General features: G+C 42.3%; 1 protein-coding gene across 1 annotated transcript in view; it reads left to right on the plus strand.

Moving 5' to 3' along the window:
- LOC149468502 (beta-1,4-galactosyltransferase 1-like) overlaps window positions 1-21,252 on the plus strand; it is a 170,677-nt gene that overhangs the window by 37,236 nt on the left and 112,189 nt on the right. Inside the window, exon 2 of the mRNA XM_089670016.1 lies at window positions 4,708-4,815. Within this exon, the coding sequence (XP_089526142.1) occupies window positions 4,708-4,815 (108 nt within the window). The remainder of the gene's footprint in view (window positions 1-4,707; window positions 4,816-21,252) is intronic.

A 21,252-nucleotide genomic window follows, 5' to 3' on the forward strand; every position in this document is an offset into this window, starting at 1 on the left:
CCCCGAAGTAGATCCAACGTCAATCACAATGTCTGCTGGCGCCGCCACTCCAAAAGAGAAGAAAAAAAAAAGGATCCGCTCCCAACACTGGCCCCCGGCCATCTGCCTCTGAGTTGATTTGACAGTTCTTAAATATGTAAGGGGTGGGGCCATCACGTATGTGCCCCCGCCCCGTGTGATGTCAGTGACCAGCATGCCCCAGTCGATGATGTCACACGGGGCGGGGTCACACGGGTGATGTCACCGGGTGGCCCCGATCCTTACATATTTAAGAACTGTCATATCAGTTCAGAGACAGATGGCTGGGGGCCACCATCAGGAACAGAGCGGCGGGCATCGTGATTGACGTTGGATCTGCTTTGGGGGACATTCTTTTATTTTGCTTCTTTTAATAAAGGACTTGTCAAAGATAGTCTCCTGTCTTTTTTCACACTACAGCTTTGTTTTTGTGAATGGGTAGTGGTTCCAGATTCCAATAAGCCCCCCACACCCACAACCCATTTGGTCCTGACGAAGCTGAGTGAGATACGCCCATCGGTGAAACGCGTTGACGTCATACGTCAGATACGTCACTTCCGGTCATGTGCATTGACGCTATGCACGCCGACCAGCAAGGAGGCGTCCATCTTCACATGCCATGAGCTATGCAAGGCTGTACAGGCGCCAAGGAGAGAGCGAAGCCCGTGAGATATCGGCTGCTGTAAGCGGGTGTTCCTTGGATCAATACGGCAGCAAATACGGAGGACATCTCCATTATATATCACCCATGGCACAGCTGGTGAGTGGACTGTTACAAGGCTAACGAAGAAGGTTTCTTGTTACTTTCTATATACATCAAAGTAGGAGTACCCAGATTGACTGTCCATTTATTGTTTGTCTTATTCCAGGATGGGAACACTATGATGTATCATCTAGGTGCAAGGCACCCATTATATTTTACAACAAACGGAAGACCTACCAGGCCTTATTCCATCACGTGTATTACAGTGGTTTATAGTCCACACGTTGTGGTGAAGAAACCATGTAAAGCAGGGTTCTGCTACCTACATCAATTACTCCATCAAGGACATCAACAGGGACTCCTTCATATATAAGAAATTTTGCCATTATTTGCATTTGCCAAGGGTAGATGCGTCTCACTCACTTGTGCTCCCAAAGGGCTGTATTGTATGAGTCCATATAGATATTACTGGGGCTCTATTCCTCCATAATAATAATTTTTTACCCACACTGCCTTGTTTAGGCTAAGGGTCATGTCTCTTTCATATGGTGACTGTATTAGCCATTTTGCATAGCTTGTCATAATAATAATATATACCTTATGGTACAATTTTTTGATATACCTCCTACTGGTAGTGTAACCAATGTGGTGATGCTGCAAATGCTTTAGACAAGGTTTTTGTCATTGTTTTTGCAGCACATTCATATCTAGACCGGTCTTGATGTGGTTTTTATGTGGTTTTAGGTCTGTGAGTATTATCTCATACTGAGGTGATGGTGAACCGGGGTAATTACCCTATTGTCTACTAACAATGTTTAATAAAGCATAATTTTTGGAAATTTTTCTGAGTATCGCATTCTGTCCAAAATGTAGCCGCTTTCCTGTGAATCTCTTTTCACAACTTCTTTTGTCTGCATATTTTTGGCTACTGGATGGAAGCCATTTATTGGGTGATACAGTATTTTATATATGAACCTCTAATCCCCATTATTCATTATTTGTTGGGAAGAGGCCCTTGCCCCCCCCTGCCCCAAAGCACCCCCCTGTTGAGGGCATATGGCCTGGTATGGTTCAGGAGGGGAGGGGCACTCACACTCACTCACCCCCCCCCCCTTTCCTGACCTGCCAGGCTGCAATTCTGGCATGGGGCTTCCCCTCAAAATTCATTCCAGACCCAAAGGGCTTGGTATGGATGGGAGGGGGGACCCCATGCCGGTTTTTTAAAATTTTTTAATTGCCGGCAATTCTTTCTTTTACAATCAGCTGTCAGTGGGAACAACGCTGACAGCTGAAACATGATGCATGCTTTTCACTAGTAAAATACCGCATGATAAAATAACTCATGCGGTATTTTAATAGTTCTGAATGAATAGTTCTGATTTTGGAGTATCCTACTATAATTCCCTATCCCTAGCTTCAGTTTTGCAATAAACTCCAAAACAAAATATTCCCTAGACTAGACATTAAAGACAACGAGCGGAAATGTGTGTGTGTGTATTTGGCAGAAGAAATACACTGTGCCTAGCTGCGGGGCGAAGTACGGGGAAACCGATGCAACATACAAGTGACTCCTTCGGGGTTAGTGCTACACGTAGGAGACTGCTTCCAAGTTTACCACACTTAACTAAAATATTACTGAAGGTATGGTGAACATATTTCTGATAGCCTACCATTTCACTGTTTCTAATGTCCTCTGTGCTGTGTCTATTGCCTCATCTGATCATGCCTCTGCCTGCTGCCTGAACTGACCCTGGGGCTTCAAAAGCTTTGGGTGGGAAGAAGCCTCTGCCCGTTTCCAGGTCTTACCTGTCCCCGGCCAAAGCCTGATGTTTCTGCCTGCTGCCATCTGACCCTGACCTGTTAAGCAACCATGCTTCTGCCTGCCGCCTGAACTGACCCTGGCCTGTTTATGGACCACGTTCCTGCCTGCTGCTTGGACCAATCCTTTGACTGTGCTGCCCATGTCTCTGCCTACTGCCTGGATCATTCCTTTGGCAGATGCTGACCACACCTCTGTCTACTACCTGGACCAACATTTTGCCTGTTTGCTGCTCACGTCTCTGCCTGGCACCAATACTGACCCATCTACACTTTCCACTAGCTATGCTCCTGTGAGACACCAGTCCCACTTTTCCTCTACAGACAACTGCACTTGCTAAAACCACAGGTAATCTTTTGTTTACCCTTTGTTCAGTCTCCTGTACTTCCAGGTCATTTAACATATGATCATGCTATTGGGATCAGTAGGTTAGGCTTGTGTGGCTTTTAACTGCTGAAGCTACACTATGCTATATTCACTGACCACTCTTACAGTACATTGTTTTCTATACAGTGTTGGTTGATTTTCGTGTTACACAGGTGGAAATGTTGGGAACAAAATCTGCTCAGAGATTGAAAAGGTCTTACATATGTGGTATGCCCATACTTTTAAGAGTATCAGAGTAGCAGAATGTATTTTGGGGTGTAATTCTTGGTACGTCCATGGAGTGTGTTAGAAATATCTTATAAACTGACAACCTTTTGTTAAAAAAAGTCTTAAAGAAAATACATTTGGGTGTTCGCTTTCAAAATGAGGTAATTTTGTGGGTGTTTCCATTGTCCAGGTGCTCCAGGAACTTCAAAAATGTGATAGGTAGTCAGGAAATTAGATGTGTAATTTATCCCCCTGGAACATCTGAAGGTGATTTTTGGATCTTGGGCCTCTCTATGTCGTTAGGCTGTAAAAAAGTCTTACACAGGTGGTATTGCCATATGTAGGAGGAGTAGCAGAGTGTATTATGGGGTTGTAATTACTGGTATGTCCATGGTGTGTGTTAGAAACATCTAAATTGACAACTCTGTATACAAAATATGTTTTCTTTCCACATTTTCCAAAAAAAATCTGGGAAAAAAATTACATTCTAAAAAGACATTATGGCTCATAGAAAATACGTTGGGGTGTTTGCCTTGCAAAATGTGGTCATTTTATGGGCATTTCCATTGTCCTGGTGCTTTAGAGCCTTCAAAAATGTGATAGGTAGCCGGGAAATCAGATGCGTAATTTACAGTATGTGTAATCTATGCTCCTTGAAAGTTGCTTCTTAGGTTCTGAGCCCCTCTGTGGCTAGGCTGTGAAAAATGTTTCACACATGTGGTATCCCTTACTTGGGAGGAGCATCAGAATGTGTTTTATGGTGTAATTGCAAGTATGCCTATGCTGTGTGTGAAAAATAACCTAATAATTTTGTGGGAAACAAAACACATTTTATTTTTCTTCATTTTCCAAAGAATTGTGGAAAAAATGTATAACTTCAAAAAACTCATCATGCCTCTTACTAACTCCCTCGGGGTGTCCTCTTTCCAAAAAAGGTTCATTTGGGGGGTATTTGTACTGTCCTGGCACTTCAGAGTCTCAAGAAATGAGACTGATGAGAGATGAGGCATTCAGTACATCAGGAATAATCAATTTTTAAATAAAAGTACCATAGCTTGTAGACTCTATAACTTTCACACAGATTACATATTATACACTGATTTGGGTTATTTTTTACCAAATAAATTTAGCGGTTTAAATTTTGGTCTAAGTTTACGAAGAAAAATTACTTATTTGCAAAATTTTATAACAGAAAGAAAAACATTCTTTTTTCCAAAATGTATATAGCAAAAAAATATAAAACCCAGTGGTGACTAAATACCACCACAAGAAAGCTTTACTGTCTCACAAACAATTTTAAAAATTGTATTTTGGCACATTGTTGTATGACTGAGTAATTGTCATTCAAAGTGTCTGAAATCGGAATGTTGGCCTGAGCAGAAAGTGGGTGAAAGTGTCCAGTATTGAGGGGTTAATGAAAATCGCAACAAATACAACTTAATTGATTAGTAGTACTAGTAGTAAGATTTGATGCCTAGTATGAGAAATAATAGCTTGAATAAAGCCTTTGGTGTATTCCAAACATACTAAAATTATTAATAATAATGTGCTGATATTTTGTTTTTCTCTTTAGAATACATTAAAAATGAAACAGACAACTTGTCAAATGAATTGGGAACAAGATTTTACATAGAAGCTCAAGCATCACTGCCACAGTGTCCCACCCTCCCTAGTGATTTAGGTAAGTGTAATAGTCATGTCAATGGCAATGAAATGTAACACAGCTTCATTGTTTGCCTCGGCAAATTGCATTTCATCTTTGCAATTAGCCTTTTAGAAACAGTTAAACTGTGTGTGTATATTTAGTGTACATAAAACTACTAAACACAAGCTTTTAGGGCACACAAGTGGATCACACAATTTGTCAGTAACTAAAATAAAAACAAGGATATAATACTCGTGCGCTGCCACAAATAAATGATAAGCCGCTGCAAGCACCTGAATGTGTTCCCACATCAATAAAACTCCCCAAGAATAGTGCTGTGCTGCCCCCTAGTGACCCAAAAAATACACTAATAAAAAAACACCCTCCTGACCATTAAACCCAATGTGTAAAAGAATAAATCTGTGAAACAAATAAAGTTAATAGTAAATAAAAAAAAACTGTTTGAGCAACTAAATCCAAATGATAAGTGAAACAAATATCAAAAATAAATCAAAATCAAGTAGCAATAAACACCTGACCAGCCTATAATAAACATCCGGCTGTGCTGAATAATAAAGTGAAAAATAAACAAACACAGTAAACTATGTATAACATATGTATCAGAAATAAAACACAATCACAATAGCAGTAAATACTTGGCTGAGCTGTAATAAACACCCAGCTGACCTAAAGCATAAAGTGTGAAAATCAACAAAAACAATATTAAATGATTGTAAAACAAATGCCTGGCTGAGCAATTAGCTCCCCAGTGGAACAAATATGTGATGAATCAAGTAAATGTTCAACCGGGCTAGATATTCACAAAAAGTGCATATTTAAAATAAAAAAAAAAGATAAACAGCTCTATTGAATATACAAAAAACTGATAAATGGTGAATGATAGATAACACTCAATAAAGTGCAAAATGCAGTGCAAAAGAGATATAACAGTTTCTTTCCTCCAACATTTAAAGTAATGCACCAGTAACTTCAACAGGTCTGCAAATCTATCGTGCTCCTCCTCTTTCAGGGATGCACGCTCACCTTAACAGCTAACCCATAGAAAATATAGGTCAGCATGTGCTCAATATTAATCCCACTGGATCCTTTGCTTCCACAGGTCTCTCTAGGCACTCTCAGGAACAATTCTTTACATCCCCACTCCGATGGACAGGTGCTCAAAAGATAAGGAACAAGGAACTCCTCGTAGTGTAGTAAGGTTTTATTATCATAAAAATGTATAAAAAATTCCACTCAGATACAAGGTTCACAAAACATATTGCAAGCATGTAAGGGAACAACAGGGTGATCACAGATGGCGGCTCCTGCACGCACCAGAATAGACGTCTCAAGCTTCCGTCCTAAGTGTTACGCCAAGAGACAAAAAAATTACAAACTAATACAGAACAGCAGCAGCCATTTTTGTGAGGACCAACCACTCTAATGTATAAAAAAAAGCAAACATTATGTGGCAGGACGCTAGGCTATGACTGTCAAAATTCATCCTGAATCAATAAAGATTATTCAGATGATCCATTAACCTCCCTGGCGGTATTCCCGAGTGTAGCTCGGGGTAGAATTTCAGTACCAAAAGCGGTAACCCCGAGCTACATTCGGGATTACCATGCGGCGTTGCTCAGGGATTCCCTACAGCGCTTACCTTGTCCTTCGCTCCCGCGATGCGTCCCCTGCAGCGTCCCTGGCCATCTCCTCCGGCCGATGCCGGCATCTGGCTTCCGTGTTCCGGTCCCTGTGACGTCGGGACGTACGGGCGCCAGAACCAGTGGAAAATTTAAAAAAAATGAAATTTTTTTTAAAACGATTATTTCATAGCAAAACATTCCTGTATCAAAGCATTTCACATACATTTTGTCCCTACTGCTTTGTCCTGTGCCCTGCCTGCATTTTGACTGTTCTTTCTGCCTGGAATTTAGAAAAGTCCACGGCGTCCAAAAAGCGTCCCTTTAGGTCAAAATCGGTTTTAAACCAGCTAGAGAACAGCGATAGTAAATTAGAACCACTTGCAGAATTGAGTGATAATGATTCATGGAGGAAATTCGTCATCAGACACTGAAAACGATTTTGCGACTTTGCTCAGTGATGTGCGAACTTGGCGCTATATTTCAAATATCAATGTTTTTGGTTTGATTATATTATTGAATTAAATTTAATATTATTATTTTTTATGAGTATTTATTAAGTAAGTAATTACTAAGAATTGCAGGCCTACAATACATAACACCAAATTTCCATGCAAAAAAATGGTACCGCTTTTGGTACAAAATTCCTGACAGGGAGGTTAAGAAGGTCAAATATGTGATATAATACCAAAACTGGCAATCCTAAATAAACCACATAAATAACAGAATATATAAATATATACAAGGGTAGTATGGTGCAGCGCTAAAGAAATTAAACTGAAAACAGTCAGAAGTCAGTGTATTATTATCCGTGGTTTCTTATAAAAGGGTGCAAACTTCCAAAGCTCTTGCGGCCTCAAATAATAGCAATGCGCACTCACCAGAAACGCATGGGTTATGCGCATGTAGGAATAATCATTCCAGATGTCAGATCCTCCAAAGTTCAGATGGCAGGCATCCCTCTCACGGTGGGTCACCGAAGACTCAAAACCGGATCCTGAGGTCCCCTTTAAGGTCAATCAGGCACTCCACACTGGTGGTGAAACTCTCTCCTCTGAATGGTACAGGCACCTTCTCTGTGGGGGTAACAGCTCCACAAAGGAGCCCCAGAAAAAACACAGGTGCCAGAGATAGTGTAGTATGTTTAAGAAAATTTATTTGCCTCAGCATAAAATACAGGGTAGCATGCAGATCCAGACCCATAAAGGTTAAAATCAGGATTAGGAAGGTAGCAATACTGACTCTAGTAAAGATGTCCGCCGAGCCTCCTCGTGGCTCCGGCGGTACGAATGACGTCACGCTCTGCTCGTGCACGCTCTGCTCTGCTCGAGTATCTAGCCCAGCTGAACGTTTACTTGATTCATCACATATTTATTTCACTGGGGGGCTAATTGTTCAGCCGGTCATTTGTTTTACAATCATTTAATATTGATTTTGTTGATTTTCGCACTTTATGCTTTAGGTCAGTTGGGTGTTTATTACAGCTCGGCCAGGTGTTTATTGCTACTTGAATTTGGTTTATTTTTGATATATGTTTCACTTATCATTTGGATTTAGTGGCTCAGCTAGTTTTTTTTTTGTTATTTACTATTGACTTAATTTGTTTCACAGATTTATTCTATTACATATTGGGTTTGATGCTCAGGAGGATGTTTATTATTAGTGTATTTTTTTGGGTCACTAAGGGGCAGCGCAGCACTATTCTTGGGGAACTAAAAAATGGGTTTGGATTGCAGGATACAGCTTGAAGATCCCATAATAATTAGCTATTTTCCCCAGTGTACACAGGTGTTAAGTGTTATCACACCGGGTGACACCAACCCTAGGGACAGACCAGGGTCTGGAGTGAAACTGGGCGATTGGCACTAGCTTCAAGGAGGCTAACATCAGACCCAGGACTCTGATGCAAAAAGCTAAGCGAAGGTTGGCAGTAGGATCGGTTATCCTGGAGTGGCATAAAATTTTTTTCCAATCGTCCAATTCTCATGCAGATGGCAGTATAACCCCAAGATTAAATATAAACAAAAATGTGTATGTGTAAATCTGATGTATTTCTATGGCACGGTCTTAATAGGTGCGATTTCAAGAAGAGCGATTTGAAAAATAGTTCCTGCATTACTTTTTACAACTTCAGTACAATTTAACTGTCATATATTATAAGGCAAATGGCACTGAAATCACACCTGTGTCTATATCAGCGCTACTTTGAAGTCACGCTTTAGATGTGACCAAATCTAACTACTTTGAAATTGCATTAGGTGTGAACCTAGGCTAAATTTCAATTTGTGTCACTTGTTCTTGCAGAGCAGCATCAGTGTGTACACCACCCTGGGGTGAAAAAGGATTGTTCAGTTCACTCAGTCCAGCAAATCTTCCAAAATATGTGAAGAATTGTACTCCCAGTCTTTTTTTGCTGAAACAAAATAGTTCAAAAAACTCTACCTGCTGACAGCTGAAAAAAGGGCTATGACACTATTGGTGTCAATTCAAAATCTTTACTTTTCTCATTGCTAAATTGAAAAGTGTTAGAAACATGTTAATTTTCATCATCAAACATATTATATTACCTAATTGTAACATGCTCCTTAATTTATTTCAGGTACTTATATATCAATTTATGCAGTGCTTTACATATATATCAGTCCCTAACCCTCAAGGGGCGTATAATTTAAGGTCCCTAACTTATTTCATACATACACATACTAGGGCCAATTTAGACAGCATCCAGTTGACCTACCAGCATGTCTTTTGGAGTGTGGGAGGAAACCCATGCAGGCACAGGGAGAACATGCAAACTCTAGGCAGGTGGTGCTGTGGCCGGGATTCAAACCAACAACCCTCGTACTGCCCATACCCTATAAATCACACCCTTTTGGGATAAAATTCTCCAATTGTACTAAACATTGGTAGGGGACCGAATTCCCAACACCACAATAATCACCTTGTTATCTATGCTGCCGGGTTCCTACAATCGAAATAATAGGGGCTTACTCTTCCTCTTAACTGCAGCACATACGGTTATCTCCAGAAACTGGTGAAAATTAGACACCCCCTCTCTACTTGACTGGGCTTGTGAGATGGACTCCTTATGTCACTTACAGCAGATGGTCTCCTAGGAAAATGGCAAGTTGGAGGCTTATAATTTAACAAGGACCATGTGGACTTATTTCATGTACTCCCCCAACTTGATCTACTATTTTAACTAACAGATTGAGATCGATATTCCATGACCCGGAGTTGCACTATAATTCAGGGGCTCTCGAGACTGCGCAGAATTTTCTTCGTCCTTCCCTTTCCCTTTACTTCTCCATCTCCTTTTTTTTCTCTCCCCCCTTCCCTTCCCCTCCCCCCTTTTTTCCCCTTTCTATCCTTCTTCAGTATTGTCAATTTCAATTTTTTCTTTTCTACTCGTATCCACAACACATTTCTTATTGATTTTACAATCTCTAAAGAAGGGATTGTCTCCCTGACCCTTGTGAAGGGTTGTGGGTTTACCCTGACTAGATCATATCTATATCAGGACCTTCTAGGACATCACTTCTATGTCCATGTACAAAGGCTCTTTTATTGAACCCATTGGGGTTGATTTACTAAAGCACCTTGTCAACGAATGGGCGCGACTGTCTACTTTTAGAAGGAGAAAAGATTTACTAAAGCTCTCTCTCTCAACCTGTCAGGTAAGAACACAGGAGGAGAGGAGAGCACGGAGCGGGTGCTCTCTGAATCACCTCTACCATCCCGGATGCCTGTGCAGGATTGACCCGGGGACTTACCCACGAGCGACGGCTCTGGAGCGGGACCGGCGGCCCGGGAGCGGAGAGTGGAGGGTGTGCTGGGAGACGGGGCTTGCTGCAGGAGGTCCGGACGGAAGTGCGGGGCAGCTGAGAGAGCGGAGACCCACGGAGCTGACAAGTGGGAAACCGCAGAGCATTACTGGGAAGGGGAGAAAGCCGGCCGGCATCTGCAGTGAGAGTGAGGACGCCGGTTCGCTCCCCCCTCTCGCTCCCCCCTTGCAGACATACAGGAGAAGACACTCGATCAATGGATGGCCCGCTCCCAGTGTGTGTTGAGTCTATACACAGGGGAGTAGGGGCTGAGGAAGAAGAACCAGAGGAGTCCCCCTGAAGAGAGTAATTGGAAGCTGAAGTTAGCAGCTGGTGGTTTGGGACTGCCTCACCAGAAGAAAAGCAACCAGAGGGTGAGTGTGAGCAGCACGACCAAACAAATTGTGATTATATGGTGACTGTATGTTTAAAGTGGGGTAGACTCCCTGGGGAAGATGAGTATAAGTGAAACTAGCAGCCCTGGAAGAAGAAGGAGCGCATAGTGGGAAAGTGGATAATTAAGCACGTGTTGAAATCTAGGTACCTGGTCTGAAGCTGTTAAACCAAGGTGGTTCCTGTATTTAACTGAATAAAACCACAGAAGAGATGAAGAATAAAAACGCTAAAAGTAGTGGGCTAAAGGGGTCCCAAGTAGGCACGATAAAAAAATATACATCTCAAGGTAATGTGACCCCAGAAAGATCTCAAGATATCGGTGATAAAAGTGAGCTGGAAACAAGCTTGGAAGCTAGCCCGAGACTCTCCCTGGGAACAAAGCATAATAGTCAACAAATATTAGAGAATGTGGAAAGGAAAAATCTGGAAAGTGAACTACAAGTACCAAATAAGAAAGAGATGGCAGATATGTTCAAAAGTCTAGAAAAAACAATAAAACAAGAACTGACAATCATACAGAGTAATTTAGGGCAAGTGTTATTGCGGATGGAGGAGACAGAGGAAAGAATTAAAAATCACGCCCAATCTATCTCTGACTTAGAAAAAAGGACAAAAGATATTAAGAAAGAGCAAAAAAGACTGTTGTATAGAATGGAAATACAGGAAAACAGGGAGAGAAGGAAGAACTTTAGGGTAAAAGGTATTCCGGAATCCGTGAAGGGAGCGGAAATGAGAGACTTTATCTGTAAAATACTAAACTCCATAAGAGAGAGACCAGAAATAGAACAGGTGAATCTGGAAGAGGTTTTTAGAATTGGAAGGATTCAACATGGAAATGGTGAAAAGAAACCCAGAGACATAATTGTCCAATTCCAAAAGATGTGTGATAAGGAAGAGATATGGAGAAAGATTAAGGGAAGATCAAATATTAAATATGGAGAAGTAAATATACAGATATTTGCAGATTTGACAACAGAGACACTAAGGAGAAGAAGATCTTTGAAACCCCTGTTAGAGCAATTGAAAAAACAAAAAGTGCACTATAGATGGGGTATTCCTGAGTGTCTAATCGGATGGAAGAACGGAGTTACAGCCTACTTGAGATTTCCTGAGGATTTAAGGGACTTTTGTGATAGACTTGATTTGCAAATAATAGAAATTTCTGGCTGGGAGGAGGAGGCAGGAGATAGAGGGGATAGAGTAAAGGAAGACTGGCAGTTAATTAGGAGAGAAAGATAGAGGAGGAAAGATTTTTTTTTTTTCCTTCCTCCTTTTTTTCTTCTCGCTCTTCCTATTTCCTGTTCGCTCGAATGAAGTACATCTTAGTGGAATCATCTTGAGTTTATGAAATAGACAAGGGGCATCTGGGGAGGTGGGAGGTGGGAGAGGCCGTTCATGGGAGGAGCTCAACCCCAAGGTATAAAATCTATGGAGGGTTTAGATCCTCAACAGATTTATAGGCAAACTACAAGCCTAAAGTGGGTGGGAGGGAGGGAGGTAGAGGGGGGAAGGCAAGCCATAGGCCTAAAGCGGAAGGGAGGGAGGGAATTGGAAGGGGAGGGGGGAGAGGGGTTCTTTAAAACTGACATCTGGCATGAAAGGAGAGATAGAGGGAAATGGAAGAAGAAAGGAGATGGTAAAATAGAAAGATGACAAATAAACAAAATATGGAGGAAATACAGTTCATAACTCATAATGTAAATGGGCTGAACTGTCCAAGTAAAAGATTTAGGTTACTTAGAGAACTACAGCATAGAGCGGCCTCAGTGGTATTCTTGCAAGAAACGCACCTCGAGTTAAAAAAAAATCTTGAATTGAAATCTAGATACCATCCGGTGTGGTATTATGCAGATTCTCCAATTAAGAGAGCGAAGGGGGTGGCTATAGGATTTGCAAAAAATGTTAGGTTTGAATTAGAAGATAGGAATACCGATCCGGACGGGAGGTTTCTATTTTTGAAAGGTAAATTGCAAGATATTGAGTGTACGCTAGCAAATATATATTGCCCTAATAGGAAACCAGAGATGTTTTTGAAAGGGGTTCTGAAGAAATTGATGGATTTTTCTAAGGGATATTTAATAGTGGCCGGAGACTTCAACCTATGTATGGATGCACATATAGACACAACTTCTACAGTGCTGAGAGAGGGAAATAAGTCGATGAAATTTTTGAAGGAGGTGATGAGAGAGAGCCAACTGGTGGATAGCTGGAGAATAGTAAATAACAGAAATAGAGATTATACCTTTTATTCTAATATCCATAAAACATACTCCAGATTAGATTATATATTGATAGATCATCGTCTCATCGAAGATCTGTCTAGTGTTAAGATAGAAGTAATGACCCTCTCGGATCATGCCCCCGTTGTATTAAAATTAAGATGGGGAGGGAGTTTGGCGGGAGGACTGACATGGAGGCTGAACGAGGCACTTCTCATGGATCAAGATACTGAACGGAAAATCAGGGAGGAGATAGGGAGATTTTTTGAGGAGAATGAAACGGGAGATGTGTCAAGAGCTACAGTGTGGGAGGCGCACAAAGTATACATCAAAGGAATCCTAATTGCGATTGGGGCTAAGAAAAAAAGGGAAAGGAGAGAAAGGATTAGTGAGCTTCTAAAGGAAATAGCTGAGTTGGAACTCCTACATAAAAATAATATAACGAAAGAGATAGAAGAAAAAATGAAAAAAAAGAGGGAAGAATTAGAGAAAGTATTGGAGGATGAAAAAACGAGAATTTTTCATAAAATCATGGGAGAAAGATATAGATGGGGAGATAGACCGGGTAAATATTTGATGAGAACACTGAGGAAGAAAAAAAATAGAAATTATATAGATAAAATAAAAAATTTCAAAGGAGAATTAGTCCACTCAACTAAAGAAATTGCAAAAGTTTTCAAGGATTATTATAGTAAACTATATAATATTGCCCCCAACGACCCTATAGATAAGAACAAAAAGGTAAAGGAGGAGAAGAGAATATCTAAGAAAAGCAGGATTACCAAAAGTAAGCGAAGATTTATTAAACTCCTTAGAATCTGAAATCTCACTGGAAGAACTAAAAATAGCATTAAAAAGCTTTAAATCGGGGAAAAGTCCGGGCCCAGATGGATATACCGTGAGATACTATAAGAAATATGGTGACTTACTATTACCTAAATTAAAGAGGTATATGGACGCGTTGGGAGGAGAGATGGAGATGAGACAGGAATCCCTACAGCCCAGGTGGTTTTGATACATAAGGAAGGTAAAGATATCTCCCAGTGCTCAAGTTATAGACCGATATCATTGCTGAACACAGATACGAAGTTGTATGCAAAGGTTTTAGCAAATAGGTTGAAGGATCTGATGCCAGAATGGATACACGGGGATCAGGTGGGTTTCGTTAGAGGAAGGGAGGGTCGAGATAATGGGTTGAGATCCCTGATGCTTATTCAGAAAAGTCGAATGGGAAAAAATCCAGTACTGTTGCTCTCAATAGATGCGGAGAAGGCGTTTGACAGGGTCAATTGGAGTTTTATGATGGATACGCTAGAGGCCTTGGGACTGGGTAACAGGATGAGGAGATGGATTGGAAGACTGTATGAAGGACCGTCCGCGATGATAATGGTAAATGGAGAGAGATCAGAGTCTTTTTTAATGACAAATGGAACTAGACAGGGTTGCCCATTATCCCCATTGTTGTTTGTCTTATCATTGGAACCCTTGTTATTAACAATCAGGAAAAATATAGATATAAAGGGAATTAATGTAGGAAAGATAGAGCATAAAGTCGCTGCATTTGCGGATGACCTATTGTTCTATATTAGTAACCCCAGGATAACGCTTCCTAACCTAATGAAAACATTGAAGGAATATGGGGAATTGGCAAACCTAAAAATTAATTCGAGTAAAACAGAGATATTAAATATAAACCTTCCAAAGAGTGAAAAAGAAACAATACAGAGAGAGTTCCCCTTTATATGGAAAGATAGAGAAATAAAATATTTGGGAGTAAAACTTACTTCTTCACAGAAAAATCTTTATAAAGCAAATTATATACCATTGCTAAATGAGGTTAGGGAGGAATTGAAGAGAATCGGAGGAAATCCTTTGTGGCTAGGTCGTATTAACCTAATAAAAATGGTAATTCTCCCTAAGGTTTTGTATAAACTCCAAATGATTCCCATTAAACTCCCAGAGACATACTTTAGAACAATTAAACAAATAGTAACAAGATATATATGGAAAAATAAAAAACCTAGAGTATCATATGAAGTGCTAAGTAGAAATAAAGAAAAGGGGGGGTGGGACTGCCGGATCTCAAAAGATATAGAGCAGTGATCCTATCAAGAATTTTTGACTGGAAACATAATATAAAGAGTAAAAATTGGGTTACAATAGAAAATACACTTAGTGGGAAAGATTTGAGTGGGATTGTTTGGGTATCAACACAGTTTAGAGAATTAGCTGAGAGCACAAGTCCATTCACTAGGACTGTTTTGAAAGAATGGGATAGATTGCACAAACAGAGGAATTGGGATTTCAACTCATTGTTAATGCCATTAAGAAATTCAGAGTTTTTCCCCCCAGGTAAAGAGGAAATTACGGGTAAATGGATTAAGAAAGAGGATGCTCAGTTGAGAGACGTAATGGAGGGGGTAAACTTAAGAACACTAGAGGATTTGAAAAGGGAAGAGGGAGGGATTTTCACTAAAATAGATATATGGAGGTATAATCAATTAAAACAATTCGTGGGGAAACTGACGAAGCCCCTTAGAATTAGAAAGGATTGGAATTTATTTGAGAAATTTTTTGAAGTGCGAGGTGATGGGAAACACAACACTGCTAAAACATATAAAATTCTCACTGATTTAGATAGTAAGGTAAAATTAAGATATATAGAAAGATGAGAAAGAGATTTGGGGGTGGAGTGGGAGGAACATACACAAAGAAAAATATATAGAATGGTACATGGAAATGTTAGTATGCGGGAGGTGGAGTTGAACTATAAATGTTTAAGTAGGTGGTATATCACTCCGATAGTAGAACACAAAATGAGTGGTGAGAAACAATCTGGGTGTTGGCGAGAATGTGGAGAGGAGGGCACAATGTATCACGTGTGGTGGGGATGCCCAAAAATACAAGTTTACTGGAGGAAGGTTATAAATCAAATTAGGAATATCACTGAAATTGAGATTGGTTTGGACCCTGAGATATGCCTTTTTTATATCACAGAAATATCAATGAAAACATTTAAGAATATGGGTATAGAGTGCTACTTAAATGCAGCTAAAGGGTTGATACCTAGGTTCTGGCGTAAAGTAGAGGCACCGGAGGTAGATGACTGGATAGCCAGAGTGGACCAGATTGTTAGAATGGAGAAACTGTATTATATACAGGAGGATAAGATGGAGGTTTATTATACAAAATGGAAGAAATGGGAGGAATTTAGAGCAAAGAAGAAAGAAGCTACTCCATAAATAAGAATAAAGATGGGAATCGGACAGATGTCAGGGGTTTATTGAAGAGGGGAGGGAGGGAGGGGGGGGGGGGTTGAGGGATGGGGGTTAAGGGGAGAAAATGATATGCAATAAGTGTTTTTAGAAGAAATTTGTTATGTTGTATTTTATTACATCTTGTGTTGGAGATATTTATATTGCTATATTTGAAAACAAATAAATATTTAAATTAAAAAAAAAAAAAAAAACACAGGAGGAATGTTTTCAGAACATGAGAAGGGTCAGAAAAATCCCCACCATTTACATACCTTTCTCAAGCAGGAATCCCCAAGGCACTCAGTATGTCCAGATAAGCTGAAGTTCATTTATGGCCATGCCATTTAACCCTGTGTTATCCAAACTCTGTACAGTGAAGAGTGTAAATTGAGCACATACACTAAACACTGACTCTGAGTAGATACAGACTTAAAATCTTTAGTTAAACAGAGTGGAGTTATTTGCACACAAGCACAATTGTATGAACATTAATTATATAGAGAACACATACAGGTGCAACCAAGCGCAAGCGTGTCTTATTTTTCCCTCAAAATGTTTTCTTAATCTTTCAAAAAAATATCTTTACAATAACAAAAAAAATTATTTACACATTACAAAAAAAAACCCTACAAAAAACACAAACAAATTATGTACACATTATTATTATTATTATTATACAGTATTTATATAGCGCTAAAAGGTTTGCTCAGCGCTGTACATTATAGTGGGGGACAGTACATGAGACAATACAGTAACAATACAATACACGAGTGGGTCAAGGGCCCTGCTCTTTCGAGCTTACAATCTAGGAGGGAGGGGATAGTGGTACAGGAGGAAGTGGCTGTGGGGGATGGAGTGGTAGGAGGAGATCGGCTGTTAGGTGAGGGCGGGGTAGGCTTCCCTGAAGAGATGGGTTTTCAGGGTGCGCCTAAAGGTGAGGAGGGTAGGTGACAGTCTGATGGATTGGGGTAGTGAGTTCCAGAGAATGGGGGAAGTCCTGGAGAAGTCCTGCAGTTGGGCGTGGGAGGTGGAGACCAGGGAGCTAGAAAGTAGGGCTTGTGAGGAGAGAAGATTACGGGTAGGGTGGTATTTGGGTATCAGGTCGGTGAGGTAGTTTGGGGCAGCGTTATGAATGGCTTTGTATGTCTGTGTTAGTAGTTTGAATTTTATGCGTTGGGCAATCGGGAGCCAGTGGAGGGAATGACAGAGGGGGGTGGCAGATGTGGAGCAGTTGGTAAGGTGGATGAGTCTGGCCGCTGAGTTCAGGATAGACCTAAGCGCGGATAGTCTGCAACGAGGTAGGCCGGTGAGAAGGGAGTTGAAGTAGTCCAGACGTGAGATAATAAGGGAGTGAACGAGTAGTTTAGTAGTGTCTGGGGTTAGGAACGAACGTATTTTGGAGATGTTGCGGAGGTGGAGCCTGTATGAGTTTGCCAACAATTGGACATGGGGTTGGAAGGACAGGTTTGAGTCTAGAGTGACACCTAGGACTTTGGCTTGTGGGGTGGGACTGATGGTGGCATTGTTGGTCATGATGGAGAGGGTGGGGGGGAGGGGGGCACGGGGTGGGGGGAAAATCAGGAGCTCGGTTTTGGAAGGGTTCAATTTGAGGAAATGGAGCGACATCCAGTCTGATATGTCGTTCAGTAGGTGGGTGATACGGAAGGAGACTGAAGGGGTGAGGCAAGGGGTGGAGAGGTAAATTTGCATGTCATCGGCGTAGAGGTGATAGTTGAAGCCTTGGGAATGTATCAGTTTGCCGAGGGAGGAGGTGTAGATGGAGAAGAGAAGGGGCCCGAGGACCAAGCCTTGGGGGACCCCAACAGAGAGGGGGAGAGAGGGGGTGGTGGTAGCGTTATAGGTAACGCTGAAGGAGCGTTGGGATAGATAGGAGGAGAGCCAGGAGAGAGCGGAGTCTCTGATGCCGAGGGAGTGTAATTTGTTAAGGAGGAGGGGGTGGTCGACTGTGTCGAAGGCCGCGGAAAGGTCGAGGAGTAAGAGGACTGAGTAGTGGCCATTAGCTTTGGCGGTTAGCAGGTCATTAGTGATTTTGAGTAGAGCAGTTTCGGTGGAGTGTAGGGTCGGAAGCCAGACTGTATTGGATCGAGGAGGTGTTGTCAGTGAGGTGGGCGCATAGGCGATTGTAGACTAAGCACTCAAGGAGCTTGGAAGTAAATGGCAGCAGGGAGATGGGTCTAAGGTTGTTCAGGTCGGTGGGGTCCAGGGAGGGTTTTATGAGTATGGGGGTGATGTGCGCATGCTTTAGGGGGGAGGGGAATGCGCCAGTAGAGAGAGAGAGAGATTGAAGGTGTGGGTGAGGGAGCGTAGGATGGAGGAGGAGGGTGACCGGAGGAGTTGTGTGGCAACAGGGTCAAGGGGACAAGTGGTGAGGCGGGCTTCTGAGAAGACCTTAGTGACCTCCTCAGTGGTAGCAAGGCTGAAGGAGCGGAGTGTTGGGGAGGTTATAGTGTGCGGGACGTTAGGTGTGGTGGGAGGTGGGGCAGTTGCGAGGTCAGAGGAGGGGAGAGTTGGTGGGGTTATGGTGGGAGGGAGGTTAAGTGGGAAGGTAGGTTGAGCATTGGTGATGTCCTTACGGATTGCATCGATCTTATTTTGGAAGTGATTGGCAATCTCGTGGGCAGTGAGTGAGGTACTGGGTGGGGCTGGTGGGGAGAGAGTAGGGAGTTGAAAGTGGAGAAGAGCCGGTGAGGACAGGTGGAGAGGGTGTTGATGAGGTTACGAAGTAGGCTTGTTTGGCGGCATGGAGGGAGGAGGTATAGGTGAGGAAGGCGGATTTGTAGAGGGAGAACACTCGAGGCGATCTGGTTTTGCGCCATAATCGCTCTAGCGCACGCCTGCGTCGTTTAAGATTTTTAGTGTGGTCGTTCTGCCAGGGTTGATGCGGTCGGGGTCTAATGCTACGTGTGGTTAGGGGTGCTAAGGAGTCTACGCAGTAGTGGCCAGGTCAGGGCATGACAGTGGAAGGATACTGTCGTACAGATGGTCAGCTGCAGAATGGAGAGGGGCCAGGTTCAGGTTGCGGAGGTTACGGCTGTTGATGGTTTGACGTTTGGGGGAGGAAGCGTTTTAGGACGGGGAGACAGAGAACATAATGAGGTTGTGGTCAGAGAGAGGGAAAGGGGTGTTTGTGAAGTTGTGGAGGGTGCAGAGATGGGAGAAAACGAGGTCCAGGGTGTTTCCATTGGTGTGAGTGGAGGACTGAGTGCACATTACAAAAAAACCCCGAAACTACAGAGCGTGTTTTTCATGCGTCATGTGTAGAGCAGCACATTCATTACAATGAGCTGCCCTATGCACAAGCTACACAGGAAAGAAGTCCCTGATTCTTCCAAAAACGTGCCACACCAAACCACAGGGTGCTGCTGCACCCTGTAGTTTGGTGCACACATTTATAGATGCATGGGGTGCCAACAGTGTGCGGACCGCAACCGGGTGACACCTGCCAGAGGGGTGACACCAGGGCTGGTGTTACCATAAGCGCGTGCTGCCAACTAGTGGGGCCCCGGAGGAGTTATGCAGGCCATACATGGGTTGAATTCTGAATAAATTTTCTTTAGAAAATCAGAACTTTTGTGCGTTTTGTAACCCAATGGTACCGCCATTGATTTCGAAAATCGAACAACCGAGCCTTTAATTTAACCTCATGATGCTACAGAAAAGAATTTGTGGCCAAGAATTTTCTTGTCTTTTCAGGTCACAGCTCATGCTCATTTCTTTTTAAATTACATTTGTCACACAATTCTTCCATCATTGATTAGAAATTAATTCGTTTTTCCAAAAATTTCCAACACGCCCAATTACTCAAATTCGATGGTCTTTCGAAAATCAGAAAATTCTTTCGGAATTCGACCCGTGTATGGCCGGCTTAAGGAGCCGTGGCACTTTTTATCACTTGTCGGAGGTGCAGAAAATGGAAGTGGCTGCTTTGACTCCCTCAGTAATTTTTAAGGGCAAATAGCAGGACTCTGCCTAAGACCTGGGGAGCCAACTTGCTCGGGAGTAAGGCTGCAAGTGCTCAGTACCCCGTCCTGTTAATATTGCTTTCCCAGCTCCTCCCTCACTCCACCACCTGTCAAATCCCACACTCTGCCTTCCATTTTTGTCTGCCCAACCCCACCCACACTCCAACCAAATGCCTGCAGTGTGCGTGAAAGGGTTTTTTATGAGGAACTGAGTGTCTGAAACAATGGCTGCTATAGCCAGGTTGGCTCTGAGGAAGAGGTAGTGCCCTCGAAACGCGTTAGCCAGTTGGTCATCCAGGGTTCCATCGTATGGACTCAGATGTTGTTTGGATCATACATCTTGTTCAGTTTGAAATGCCTGTGTTTTTATGTCTATTGTGAGTATGATACTTTGTTTCTTCAATCAATATTTTAAATGATAATGCACTTGATCGGTGCGCCCTTTTTCTGTTTCTCCATTTGCATACACTGCTCATTCCTCTTCTGTCCATACTAACTCCCCTCATACCCTCCACATTGTTCCTGCATTTATTACCCAGCATACTCCACACTGCTTCCCCACAAACTGCCCACTGTCATACCCTCCACACTCCTCTCCTGTACATACTGTCCTGTTATACTTTCTGTCAGCTGAAAGATGAGGCCTTTGTTGCTGGATGTACCATTCCTTTATTGCTGCACTCTTACTTCACAATCAGGTTTATAAGTATCATCAAAGGAATACAGCATTGTTCATTCTCTTCTATTACTGTCTATACGCACTCTCACTGACTACCCAAGATGGCTGCCATGCCCTCTGACTTGTGTGTCATTCCGGGGCGGAGTCACTAGCTAAGGTGACAAAGTACGTAACCACATTCAGCTATAACATGCCCATTATCATACCCTCCGCACTACTCTCCTGTACATATTGCCCACTGTCATACCTCCCACACTCCTCTCCTGTACATACTGCCCACGGTCATATCTCCATACTCCTCTCCTGTATATACTTCCCACTGTCATACCTTATAGACTCCTCTCCTGTACATACTGCCCACTATCATACCCTCCACACTCCTCTCCTGTACATACTGCCCACTGTCATACCTCCCACACTCCTCTCCTGTACATACTGCCCACTGTCACGCCCTCCGCACTCCTCTCCTGTACAT

This window comes from Staurois parvus, unplaced genomic scaffold, assembly GCF_062004578.1.
Source record: "Staurois parvus isolate SC_StPar_1 unplaced genomic scaffold, SC_StPar_1.0 ptg000086l, whole genome shotgun sequence".
Classification (NCBI taxonomy): Eukaryota; Metazoa; Chordata; class Amphibia; order Anura; family Ranidae; genus Staurois; species Staurois parvus.